Source organism: Mesoplodon densirostris, chromosome 8 (assembly GCF_025265405.1).
Source record: "Mesoplodon densirostris isolate mMesDen1 chromosome 8, mMesDen1 primary haplotype, whole genome shotgun sequence".
Taxonomy (NCBI): domain Eukaryota; kingdom Metazoa; phylum Chordata; class Mammalia; order Artiodactyla; family Ziphiidae; genus Mesoplodon; species Mesoplodon densirostris.
In genome coordinates this window covers 27,843,718-27,857,131 of record NC_082668.1, presented here as the reverse complement: position 1 = coordinate 27,857,131, position 13,414 = coordinate 27,843,718, and the positions used below count along the sequence as shown (strand labels likewise).

General features: G+C 36.9%; 1 protein-coding gene across 3 annotated transcripts in view; it reads left to right on the top strand.

Annotated features, from left to right (window-relative positions):
- Positions 1–13,414, top strand: part of UNC80 (unc-80 homolog, NALCN channel complex subunit) — a 239,604-nt gene that overhangs the window by 109,442 nt on the left and 116,748 nt on the right. For all 3 annotated transcript variants that reach the window (XM_060106372.1, XM_060106370.1, XM_060106371.1), the window contains exon 25: positions 8,769–8,902. In XM_060106372.1, the coding sequence (XP_059962355.1) occupies positions 8,769–8,902 (134 nt within the window). The remainder of the gene's footprint in view (positions 1–8,768; positions 8,903–13,414) is intronic.

The following is a 13,414-nucleotide window of genomic DNA, read 5'->3' as shown; positions in this document are numbered from 1 at the left end:
GGGTGGGAGCTGGGAGCTGAAGCTTGGGCTTCAGAGGTCAGATCCGAGGGAGAGGACTGGGGTTGGCTGTGTGAACACAGCCTGAAGGGGGATAGTGTACTACAGCTAGCTGGGAGGGAATTCGGGAAAAAGTCTGGAACTGCCTAAGAAACAAGACACCATTGTTTTGGGGTGTGTGAGGAGAGGGGATTCAGAGCACTGCCTAAATGAGCTCCAGAGATGGGTGTGAGCCATGGCTATCAGCACAGACCCCAGAGATGGGCATGAAACACTAACGCTGCTGCTGCAGCCACCAAGAAGCCTGTGTGCAAGCATAGGTCACTATCCACATCTCCCCTCCTGGGAGCCTGTGCAGCCCGCCCCTGCCAGGGTTCTGTGATACAGGGACAACTTCCCTGGGAGAACATATGGTGTGCCTCAGACTGTTGCAATGTCATGTCAACCTCTGCTGCTGCAGGCTCACCCTGCATTCCGTACCCCTCCCTCCCCCTTGCCTGAGTGAGCCAGAGGCCCATAATCAGCTGGTACATTAACCCGGTCCTGTCTGAGTGAAGAACAGATGTCCTCAGGCGAGCTACATGCAGAGGCAGGGTCAAACCCAAAGCTGAACCCCAGGAGCTGTGTGAACAAAGAAGAGAAAGGGAAATTTCTCTGTGCAGCCTCAGGAGCAGCAGATTAAATCTCCACAGTCAACTTGATGTACCCTGCATCTCTGAAATACCTGAATAAAGTTCAGGGCACTGGTCCACAAGAGACCTCCCGGCTCCACATAATATCAAACAGTGAAAGCTTTCCCAGAGATCTCCATCTCAATGCTAAGACCCAGCTCCACTCAACGACCAGCAAGCTATGGTGCTGGACACCCTATGCCAAACAACTAGCAAGACAGGAACACAACCCCACCCATTAGCAGAAAGGATGCTTAAAATCATAATAAGGTCTCAGACACCCCAAAACAAACCACTGGACACAGACCTGCCCACCAGAAAGACAAGATGCAGCCTCATCCACCAGAACACAGGCCAGGTCCCCTCCACCAGGAAGCCTACACAACCCAGTGAACCAACTTAGCCACTGGGGACAGACACCAAAATAACGGGAAATAGGAACCTGCAGCCTGTGAAAAGGAGACCCCTAACACAGTAAGTTAAGCAAAATGAGAAGACAGAGAAACACACAGCAGATGAAGGAGCAAGGTAAAAACCCACCAGACCAAAAAAAAGAAGAGGAAATAGGCAGTCTACATGAAAAAGAATTCAAAGTAATGATAGTAAAGATGATACAAAATATTGGAAATAGAATGGAGAAAATACAAGAAACATTTAAAAAGGACCTAGAAGGACTAAAGAGCAAACAAACAATGATGAACAACACAATAAATGAACTTAAAAATTCTCTAGAAGGAATCAATAGCAGAATAACTGAAGCAGAAGAATGGATAAGTGAACTGGAAGATAAAATAGTGGAAATAACTACTGCAGAGGAGAATAAAGAAAAAAAGAATGAAAAGAATTGAGGATGTCTCAGAGATCTCTGGGACAACATTAAATGCAACAATATTTGAATTATAGGAGTCACAGAAGAAGAAGAGAAAAAGAAAGGGACTGAGAAAATATTTGAAGAGATGATAGTTGAAAAGTTCCCTAATATGAAAAAGGAAAAAGTGAATCAAGTCCAGGAAGCACAGAGAGTCCCGTACAGGATAAAAACAAGGAGAAACATGCCAAGACACATATTAATCAAACTATGAAAAATTAAATACAAAAAATATTAAAAGCAGTAAGGGAAAAACAACAAAATATATACAAGGGAATCCCCATAAGGTTAACAGCTGATCTTTCAGCAGAAACTCTGCAAGCCACAAGGGAGTGGCAGGACATATTTAATGTGATGAAAGGAAAAAACCTACAACCAAGAGTACTCTACCCAGCAAGGATCTCATTCAGTTTCGACAGAGAAATTAAAACCTTTACAGACAAGAAAAGCTAAGAGAATGTAGCACCACCAAACCAGCTTTACAACAAATGCTAAAGGAACTTTTCTAGGCAGGAAACACAAGAAAAGGAAAAGACCTACAAGAACAAACTCAAAATAATTAAGAAAATGGTAATAGGAACATACATACTGATAACTACCTTAAATGTAAATGGATTAAATTCTCCAACCAAAAGATATAGACTGGCTGAATGGATACAAAAACAAGACCTGTATATATGATGTCTACAAGACACCCACTTCAGACCTAAGGACACATACAGACTGAATGTGAGGGGATGGCAAAAGGTATTCAATGCAACTGGAAATCAAAAGAAAGCTGGAGGAGCAATTCTCATATAAGACAAAATAGACTTTAAAATAAAGACTATTACAAAAGATAAAGGAGGACACTACATAATGATCAAGGGATCAATCCAAGGAGAACATATAACAATTGTAAATACTTATGCACCCAACATATGAGCACCTCAGTACATAAGAGAAATGCTAACAGCCATCAAAAGGGGAAATTGACAGTAACATAATCATATTAGGGGACTTTTAACACCCCATTTTCACCAATGGACAGATCATCCAAAATGAAAATAAGTAAGGAAAAACAAGCTTTAAATGGTACATTAAAGAAGATGGACTTAATTGATATTTATAGGACATTCCATCAAAAACAACAGAATACACTTTCTGCTCAAGTACTCATGGAACATTCTCCAGGATAGATCATATCGTGGGTCACAAAACAAGCCTTGGTAAATATAAGAAAATTGAAATAGTATCACATATCTTTTCCAACCACAACTCTGTGAGACTAGATATCAATTAGAGGAAAAAATCTGTAAAAAATACAAATACAGGGAGGCTAAACAATACACTACTTAATAACAAAGAGATCACTGAAGAAATCAAAGAGGAAATCAAGAAATACGTAGAAGCAAATGACAATGAAAACACAATGACCCAAAACCTATGGGATGCAGCAAAAGCAGTTCTAAGAAGGAAGTTTACAGTAATACAATCCTACCTCAAGAAACAAGAAACATTTCAAATAAACAACCTAAGCTTACACCTAGAGCAATTAGAGAAAGAAGAGCAAAAAACCCCCAAAGTTAGCAGAAGGAAAGAAATCATGAAGATCTGATCAGAAATAAATGAAAAAGAAATGAAGGAAATGATAGCAAAGATCAATAAAACTAAAAGCTGGTTCCCTGAGAAGATAAGCAAAATTGATAAACCATTAGCCAGACTCATCAAGAAAAAAGGGAGAAGACTCAAATCAACAGAATTAGAAAGGCAAAAAAGATAAGTAACACCTGACACTGAATAAATACAAAGGATCATGAGAGATTACTACAAGCAACTATATGCTAATAAAATGGACAAGCTGGAAGAAATGGACAAATACTTAGAAAAGCACAACCCTCCACTACTGAAGCAGGAAGAAATAGAATATGAACAGACCAATCACAAGCACTGAAATTGAGACTCTGATTAAAACTCTTCCAACAAACAAAAGTCCAGGATGAGATGGCTTGTCAGGTGAATTCTATCAAACATTTAGAGAAGAGCTAACACCTATTCTTCTCAAACTCTTCCAAAATATAGCAAAGGTAGGGACACTCCCAAACTCATTCAATGAGGCCACCATCACCCTGATACCAAAACCAGACAAAGATGTCACAAAGAAATAAAACTACAGACCAATATCTCTGATGAACATAGATGCAAAAATCCTTGACAAAATACTAGCAAACAGAATCCAACAGCACACTGAAAGGATACTACACTGTGATCAAGTGAGGTTTATCCCAGGAATGCAAGGATTCTTCAGTATACTCAAATCAATCAATGTGATAAACCATATTAACAAATTGAAGGAGAAAAACCATATGATCATCTCAATAGATGCAGAAAAAGCTTTCAACAAAATTCAACACCCATTTATGACAAAAACCCTCCAGAAAGTAGGCACAGAGGAAACTTACCTCAATATAATAAAGGCCATAAGTAACAAATCCACAGTTAACATCATTCTCGATGGTGAAAAACTGAAACCATTTCCTCTAAGGTCAGGAACAACACAAGGTTGTCCACTCTCACCAGTACTATTCAACATCATTTTGGAAGTTTTAGCCACAGCAATCAGAGAAGAAAAGGAAATAAAAGGAATCCAAATCAGAAAAGAAGAAGTAAAGCTGTCACTGTTTGCAGATGACATGATACTATACATAGAGAATCCTAAAGATGCCAACAGAAAACTACTAGATCTAATCAAGGAATTTGGTAAAGTAGCAGCATACAAAATTAATGCACAGAAATGTCTTGCATTCCTGTACGCTAATGATGAAAAATCTGAAAGGGAAATTAAGGAAACACTCCCATTTACCATTGCAACTAATAGAATAAAATATCTAAGGATAAACCTACCTAAGGAGACAAAAGACCTGTATGCACAGAACTATAAGATATGGATGAAAGAAATTAAAGATTATACAAACAGATGGAGAGATATACCATATTCTTGGATTGGAAGAATCAACATTTTGAAAATGACTATACTACCCAAAGCAATCTACAGATTCAAGGCAATCCCTGTCAAACTACCAATGGCATTCTTCACAGAATTAGAACAAAAATGTTTACAGTTCGTATGGAAACACAAAAGACCTCGAATAGCCAAAGCAACCTTGAGAAAGAAAAATGGAGTTGGAAGAATCAGGCTCCTCAACTTCAAACTGTACCACAAAGCTACAGTAATCAAGACAGTATGCTACTGGCACAAATACAGAAATATAGATCAATGGTACAGGATAGAATGCCCACAGATAAATCCACACACATATGGTCATCTAATTTATGACAAGTCAGGCAAGAACACATTGCGGAGAAAGGACAGCCTCTTCAATAAGTGGTGCTGGGAAAACTGGACAGCTACATGTAAAAGAATGAATTTGGAATACTCCGTAACACCATACACAAAAGTAAACTCAAAATGGATGAAATACCTAAAAGTAAGGCCAGACACTGTAAAACTCTTAGAGGAAAACATAGGCAGAACGCTCTATGACATAAATCACAGCAAGATCCTTTTTGACCCAACTCCTAGAGAAATGGAAATAAAAACAAATAAACAAATGGGAACTCATGAAACTTAAAAGCTTTTGCACAGCAAAGGAAACCATAAACAAGACGATAAGACAACCCTCAGATTGGGAGAAAATATTTGTAAATGAAGCAACTGACAAAGGATTAATCTCCAAAATTTACAAGCAGCTCATGCAGCTCTATATCCAAAAAACAAACAACTGTATCCAAAAATGGGCAGAAGACCTAAATAGACATTTCTCCAAAGAAGATATACAGATTGCCAGCAAACACATGAAAGGATGCTCAATATCACTAATCATTAGAGAAAAGCAAATCAAAACTACAATGAGGTATCACCTTACACCAGTCAGAATGGCCTCATCAAAAAATCTAGAAACAATAAATGCTGGAGAGGGTGTGGAGAAAAGGGAACCCTCTTGCACTGTTGGTGGGAATGTAAATTGATACAACCAGTATAGAGAACAATATGGAGGTTCCTTAAAAAACTAAAAATATAACTACCACAGGACCCAGCAATGCCACTACGGGGCATATATCCTGAGAAAACCATAATTCAAAAAGAGTCATGTACGACAGTGTTCATTGCAGCTCTATTTACAATAACCAGGTCATGGAAGCAACCTAAGTGTCCTTCAACAGATGAGTGGATAAAGAAGATATGGCACATATATACAATGGAATATTACTCAGCCATAAAAAGAAACGAAATTGAGTTATTTGTAGTGAGGTGGATGGACCTGGAGTCTGTCATACAGAGTGAAGTAAGTCGGAAAGAGAAGAACAAATACCATATGTTAACACAACGGAATCTAAAAAAAAAAAAAAAAAAAAAAAAAAGTTCTGAAGAACCTAGGGGCAGGGTAGGAATAAATATGCAGACGTAGAGAATGGACTTGAGGTCATGGGGTGAGGGGAAGTGTGAGCTGGTATGAAGTGAGAGAGTGGCATGGACATATATACACTACCAAATGTAAAATAGATAGCTAGTGGGAAGGAGCCGCATAGCACAGGGAGATCAGCTCGGTGCTTTGTGACCACCTAGAAGGGTGGGAGGGAGACATAAGAGGGAGGAGATATGGGTATATATGTATATGTATAGCTGATTCACTTTGTTATAAAGCAGAAACAACACACCATTTAAAGCAATTATACTCCAATAAAGATGTTAAAATAAACAAACAAACAAATAAAAGTTAAAAAGTGGTAGAGCAAATAAAATTAAACATGAAAAGCCTCTCAAATCGCTAAAATATTGAAATATTTAATCAGAGTATATTATAATATTTAACATGAAATTAAAATATTAGGATTCAGATTATTAGAACTGTGAATCTTTGATGTATTGTACTTATTAAAAGTATAATTGAGTCCCATCGTAGAAGAATAGAGACAAAGAGATTCCTGAACATCCTTCTCAACACCATTTTGTGCATATGTGTGTTCTGTACCATACAAGCTTGTGTGTATGTGTACCACTGCCTTTTAGGGAATATCAAATGTCAGGACAGTTTTGGAATTAGTATTGTTATCTGATGAAGACATTGAAGCCTCTTCCTTTTGACCTTCCTTAGTGGTTTGAAGTTCAGACTCCCTGATGATGTCTTATGGATTGTCCTTAGTTAAGTGATGCCAAACCTACTTCATCCTTATAGGCATGAAATGTAAAAGGATGGCTAGAATATAACATTGGACAGAACTAAATAATACTAACAGAAAACATATTGTCTTCTTTTCCACTTTCATACCAGTAATATTTTTTTGCATTTTTTCATCATTTTGCTCTTCCTCAGCCCATATCAAATCAGAGAAATCTTCCTGACTTAGCTGTTGACAAAATACCAAATTCTGACATTAGTCTTTTAGCGTAATGATGAAAGTTGGCCCCAAAGATTCCCTCAAGTTCACAAGAGTCTAGGCTATCCTAGAATGACTCATAGTATTGGGTCTGATTTGTAAGAGGACTTGAAGATTATCCAGAAATCACAGAACCTAGTTTAGGCCTGCCAGGAGATATCCCCAAACTGCCCTGGATCTCCTAGGGGTCCTTCAGAACAGAGAAGAGCCAAAGCAACCTTAGAGGGATGTATCTTCATAGGCCAAAATGATCTCAAATCTCCATGAGACCACATAAGTATCATTGGCCAATATGGTATGCATGGTATATTAGTTTTTTGGTGAGGTTATCTATAAGTCAATACTTGTTCATTGTAACAGAATATTTCAGATGATAGTTATGAGAGAGACTGGACTAAAACCAAGCTCATCGTCTATAGGACTGACAAGAAGAATCTAAATGATATCCTCAGGATTACAAGGACAGATCTGGAAGTTTATACTAAATATCTAGTGTTCAATTATTTATTAAAAACAGTTGCAATCTAGGCAATTTCTAGAGTCATGTAGCCTCCACTGAATATAAGATTGGAATGTCTGCTTTAGTTCCACTTTCATTTCAATACATAGCTCATTTTGCATTTTAAAAATAATTATGGTAGAAGCAAGTATCAGTCTGGAAATTCTAGAGGAGTTTGTTGTTTTCATTCTTAATAAGAGGCAATGTTCCCAGCCACATGGTACCTCTGTAGAAAATATAATGGTTTTCATGGAGAAGAAATAGCCAGATATCTTCAGAAAGATCATAATTCTACCTACTATCAATATAAACCATGAATTATATATTATATTCAATTAAGAAAGCCAAACACACAGGAAGTATTTTAGAGATATTTTTAGGAAGTTTAATATGTAATGATATAGTGATTGGTGATAAGTTGATTCATTGGAAATAGATAACTATTTTGTTTCTTTTATGAGAGGCATGACTTTGGTCTTCTTTTCTAAACACTGATAAGTAATCAATATATTTCTCCATGATTTGTGATGTCGTGTATCTGAGACCTATACCTGAGGATTTAAAAGTCTCTGGTGTCACCTTGGCCATTATCTGCCTTTAGAGCAAAATCCATTTGTTGGTCTATGGTGGATGCAGTGTTTTACTCATTCAAAGACTGGTGTTCTTCAAAGCAAAGGAGAATATTTGCATATTCTAGTGTAGCTGTTTCTTAATATGACAGGCTAACTTGTATAAACAGTATAATAGAGGTGACCAAGTAAGTGATCCTAGTTTATGCTACAGAAACACATCTGGGCTAAAGCTGAAACAACTTCACTGCTCTAAGAACATCAAGACAGATGTCTTTCACAAAGTGAGCTGACAGGATTTTTGTAGTTCCAAATCTAGTTCACGGCTCTGTACCTTGTCTAAATCTGATTGAATAACGATATGAAAATCTGGCAGGACTGCTTTCTGTTTCTGTTTTCATTAAAAGGCTTTCCAGTCTAGTGGAGCTGCATTTTGTTACCCTATGATGCCTTGAGGAGAATAATTTAATTCTTATTGATTGACATTTTAATACTGAGGCATTCATTATAGAGTTGCAAAATGGAGAAAAAGGGAGGTGTATTGTAATGCATAGATTATGCTAAAGGGACCAGGTAAATTGAACGTGTATAGGAAACATCCTCATTTGCAGTTTCATTTTGGACATGTATAGGTAACATTCTCATATGCAATTTGATTTTACACATGTGTAGCTATGTCCATCAAACTGTGCCTCTCTATTTTTTATTGGTTTGTTTGCTTGTAAAAGAACTCTTTCATTCCATAGGTACTGTGAACCCCTCTAAATGTGGCTGCCCCTTTGCCTTGAAGATGGCAGCATGCCAGCTTCTCCTGGAGATTACCACCTTCCTGCGAGAGACCTTTTCTTGCCTGCCCAGACCACGCACTGAGCCTCTGATGGTACGTAAAACATATTAATAATGAGGCTACTTGGAGAGTCCAACCATGTGGCTAGATTTTGAGTATTCAGAGTTTCCTCAAATACCAAATGACCAAATGTATCAGATAGTTTAAAAATTCAACCAAGGGATTTTCATATATAAAAAGAAAATCTCTTATCTATTAAAAAAAAGAACTGAAATTGACCTTGAAATCACTAAAGATGGTACCACTGGGTAAAATGTTTGATTGATCACTGTCAGTTAACCTAGGAATGTCTGAGAACCTCCAGGTTCCTTTACTCTGCAAACTACAAGTTTTATGGCCAGCATTTTCTAGGAATCACTGATAGATTTATTTTTCATACTAACAACTCATAAATTCATGTGCCTCCAATGAATTTTCTCATTTAAACTAAGGGCAAAAAGACTCAAGTCTTTAGCATGTAAATGCCTCTGAACATATATTTTATTTCTGCAGCATTTCTTGTGGATAAGGATAGGCAGAGAAAGAACATGTGTGCATGCACACACGTACGTGCACATGGAAACACACAGACACACAGGCACACACACATACACACACACACCTGTTCCATCAGGGTCTGATTTATTTAACTTAGGATACAGATTCTAACGAGCCAGGAGTCATCACAGAGCATTTGGGACAGAGGCGCACCTCAGAGCCCATTTTCCTTGGCCCTTTGTTCCCTAACAGGCACCAAGTTTCCGGTGGTTCTTTTTTCACAGGCATTATCCAACTAGAGCTGAGGAACCAAATTCTCTTTTTTCCCCCTTTACCCAGATTTACACTATTATACCAGAAAAATTGGTATGCTAACAATCTGTGTGGTTCCATTTAGGTGAATTTTACAATCCACCAGCTCTCCTGCTTTTTTGACCAAACTCAGCACAAACAAGGCCATAACCTAGTTCCAGAGGGCAGGTAGGGGAGGGAACGGGACAAAAAAGTCAGTGCTCTGGTATTCCTGAGCAGTGCCTCTAACTCTGATTTTCCAATGTCTGGACAGCCTGTTTCCTCACACTCTAAAACATAAAATGGAAATATTTATAGGTAAAATATGTTTTCAAGAGAAACATACCGACATGTGGGCTGTGAAACTGCACCCTTTAAATACTGAAAAAGAGAGTTCTTCTTACTGCCCTTGTTTAATTGCATGTTATCCTGAACTTTGATTTTTCTGAATTATCACCTTCCCTATTATATTGAGACTATTCTATAAAATCAAATCAAGGCTGCCACTTAACACATGTTTCGTTTAAAGTCAAGTATGATCTGTAGGCCTCTGTCGGTGTTATTCTATCAACATTCTAATTGTATCAAAGTCTTCATAAAAGCACAGAAACACATCTACTTTTAAATTTACAGATTTTTAATGGTCACCATTTTGACCTATTATGATTTAAAAACATAAGAATCTTGAAGTTTGAGTCACTTATTTTTGTTCTTTCTTTCAACACTATAAAGCTATAGTTTAATATTCCTTATTATTGTAACAAATTTCATTTTTTTAAAAAATTAGTCAAATCTTTTTAAAATGACTGTATAATCAACTGGCTGTCTAGGAGAAAATGCCAAGAAATTAAACTAAAACAGAGGCTGCAGTCATTCAGTTAATAAGAGGAAATTTTTCATTGCCTTTACCTAGGTCTCACAAATCTTTTATTCATTAAGCTACGATTTTCATTGTCAAGTATAGGTTCATATATTGTATTGGGATATGACCTTTATAAAATAAATGGGAAAGATGCTTTCTCATGTTTAACCTATCTAACTACAGTTGATGATAAAGAAAACTCAAATCACATTTTTTTAACTATTGTAGAAAAAACAGTATCATAAAACTGTTTTACCAAGACAGAAGCTATAAATGCTTGAAATAGTTTTTTTAAGAAATTGTACTCAATGGTGAATCTAACAGGCTAAGCATAAATACCATCAAAATGAAATATTCTAAAGTTTTAACAAAGCACTTGCTGTAAGAGTATTTATAAATATTTGGGATGTTTTATTCAGTAACATTTTTAACAGCAGTAAAAGTAAATAGCTACCCTAATGTACAGAATAATAAAAGTATAAGCCAGAAAAATCACATTAGAAGCTATAAATATTCTGGGATCTGAGATTTGAGGATGGGAGAAGATAGGGAACATAAACTTTCTACCAAGAAAAAGTCTTTCTGATAGAAATGTCATAAGGCCATTTCCAAGATAAAAGAGATTTCCCTGTGAAATATTTGTTTGCTTAAAAAAGTCCTAGTTATGGGCTTCCCTGGTGGTGCAGTGGTTGAGAGTCTGCCTGCCGATGCAGGGGACACGGGTTCGTGCCCCGGTCTGGGAAGATCCCACATGCTGCGGAGCGGCTGGGCCCGTGAGCCATGGCTGCTGAGCCTGCGCGTCCGGAGCCTGTGCTCCGCAACGGGAGAGGCCACAACAGTGCGAGGCCTACATACCGAAAAAAAAAAAAGAAAAAAGAAAAAAAGTCCTAGTTATATCCAAAGTGTGGAAGAGAAAACAAAAGAGCCTAAAATACAATAATTAAAGGTTAATTTGATAGGGTCAGGAAATCTCAGGAGACCACTCACTGGTTTGGTGAGGAATGACAGTAAGAGAAAAGGAAAAATGATATCAAAAGGGTTTAAAATGTTGCTAAAAACATATTTTTACCAACTTAACAAATTGTTTCCCAGATAGATCCCTAGATGCAACTTAATTAATGTGTTTTTCCCCCCAAAAAAACAACTTCTGGTAGCGTTTTTATTCACTCTTTTTGTGAACCATACAGATAAATAATATCTAAAAAAGGAAAAAGCATTTTTACAAGATTTATCATAAAAAGCATAACAATCAACTTTTCTCTGATTGTTAACTTCCAAACATGAAAACAAATATTTTTTAGAGAATTTTGTCTACAAAATTGCTGGTCTATTAAAATGTTTTCCTGTTGAATTAGTAAAACCAATAACTGATGACCAAGCAACATGGAATTAAACAAATTAATTACCATCCAACGCCAAGACGAGTCCATAATAATAAAGTAAAAGGCAGTAAGGAAGTCTCTGTGCATCTATATTCACTCATTAGGGAAAACAACATATTGGATGTTTTTGTAAAAGATTGTGCTAGAAGCTGTACCAACTGTATCAACTGGATTTAACAAGTAAGGTTATAAAGAATACACTGCTGGATTCCAAATGCTCCTAAAGTTAAAGAATCAGAAGCAAAGCACAGTTCACATATGTGAAGAGTAGACTGATGAATATTTGAGAGTAAGGCTGTGAGTAAGGTGGTGTGATGGATGCAGAGGTGGGCGTGGGGGTGATGCAGAGATGACTGTGTTGTAACAGGAGAACCAACACATAAACAACACATTTAAGAAAGGAGCAGAGGGCCAGGATTGGCCAAAGAAGGGACTGGAAAAATCTGAAGAGGCTTCCTGGATGAGATCACATTTGAATGTAACTTTGAAAGATAAGTAGGATTTTGACTAGCAGATACAAGAAGTTGGAAGAGAGAACTACTTTTGAGAATCAGAATTGTTATTTTATTACTTTTTGTCCCACCTAAGAAACTTATCCAATTAAATTTGGCTACCAAAATGGAAAGTAGTTAGGTTACTTTTTTTCCTAAAAGGGATTAATTTCAGAGAAACAATTATATTCCTAGAATATTTTTTGACAATGTTAAATAGACTCCATGTGGTTCCTTATTTTTCTAAATGTGATATAATTTTCTGAGTACCAAAGTATAACTTCTGTTCTTAATTCAAAGGGAAAAGAAGAAACAATATGTAGAGTCTAAAGTTTCATTTATTAATAATAGTTAAAAGCATGAGATTTTAATCTTGGTACAAACTGGGTTTTTCAAACTATTTTTTGTTTTTCAAATTACTTGAATCTGAGGGATTATTATGTCATAATTAGAAAAGATGCTGTATAAAAATAAAGTTAGCATTTTATATATTTTTCATTTATCAAGTCTGAAAGTGCTTCATAGATTAATGATTAATTATGATCTTCAGCGTGAGCGAGTCTACATTTACAGAACAGGTCAAATGTCCACACTGGGGCCTCACAGGCCAAACTCCTACTAAATACTTACACTCCCCAAGGCTTATTTTCAGTTATGGGATCATGAAGAGAGAGTGAGAGATTCCTCCAATGCATGATCCTGTTTTGAGCCTCTGGCCATTACACCTGAGGTTTCTTAAGCCTGAACTGCCTTTCCCTACCAGTTTGCAGAGCTAACTTTACTTAATCCTCAGAATTTAACTCCAACATCACCTTGGTATTCGTTTTCTACTTCTGTTGTGTGGTAGTGTGATTTATGATAAAAATATGTGTTTGGTCTTCATCCCTGTTTCTGGCACAGTGCTCCTAAAATCCTTGGAATTTCTTAAGTATGGAGGGTGACCAAGGTGTCTTTTGTTATGTTAAGAGGTGACTTGTAGAATGCCTCTAGATTACTTAAGGATCAGCTGGTCACCAGATGAACCAACCAAATAATTAGAAAA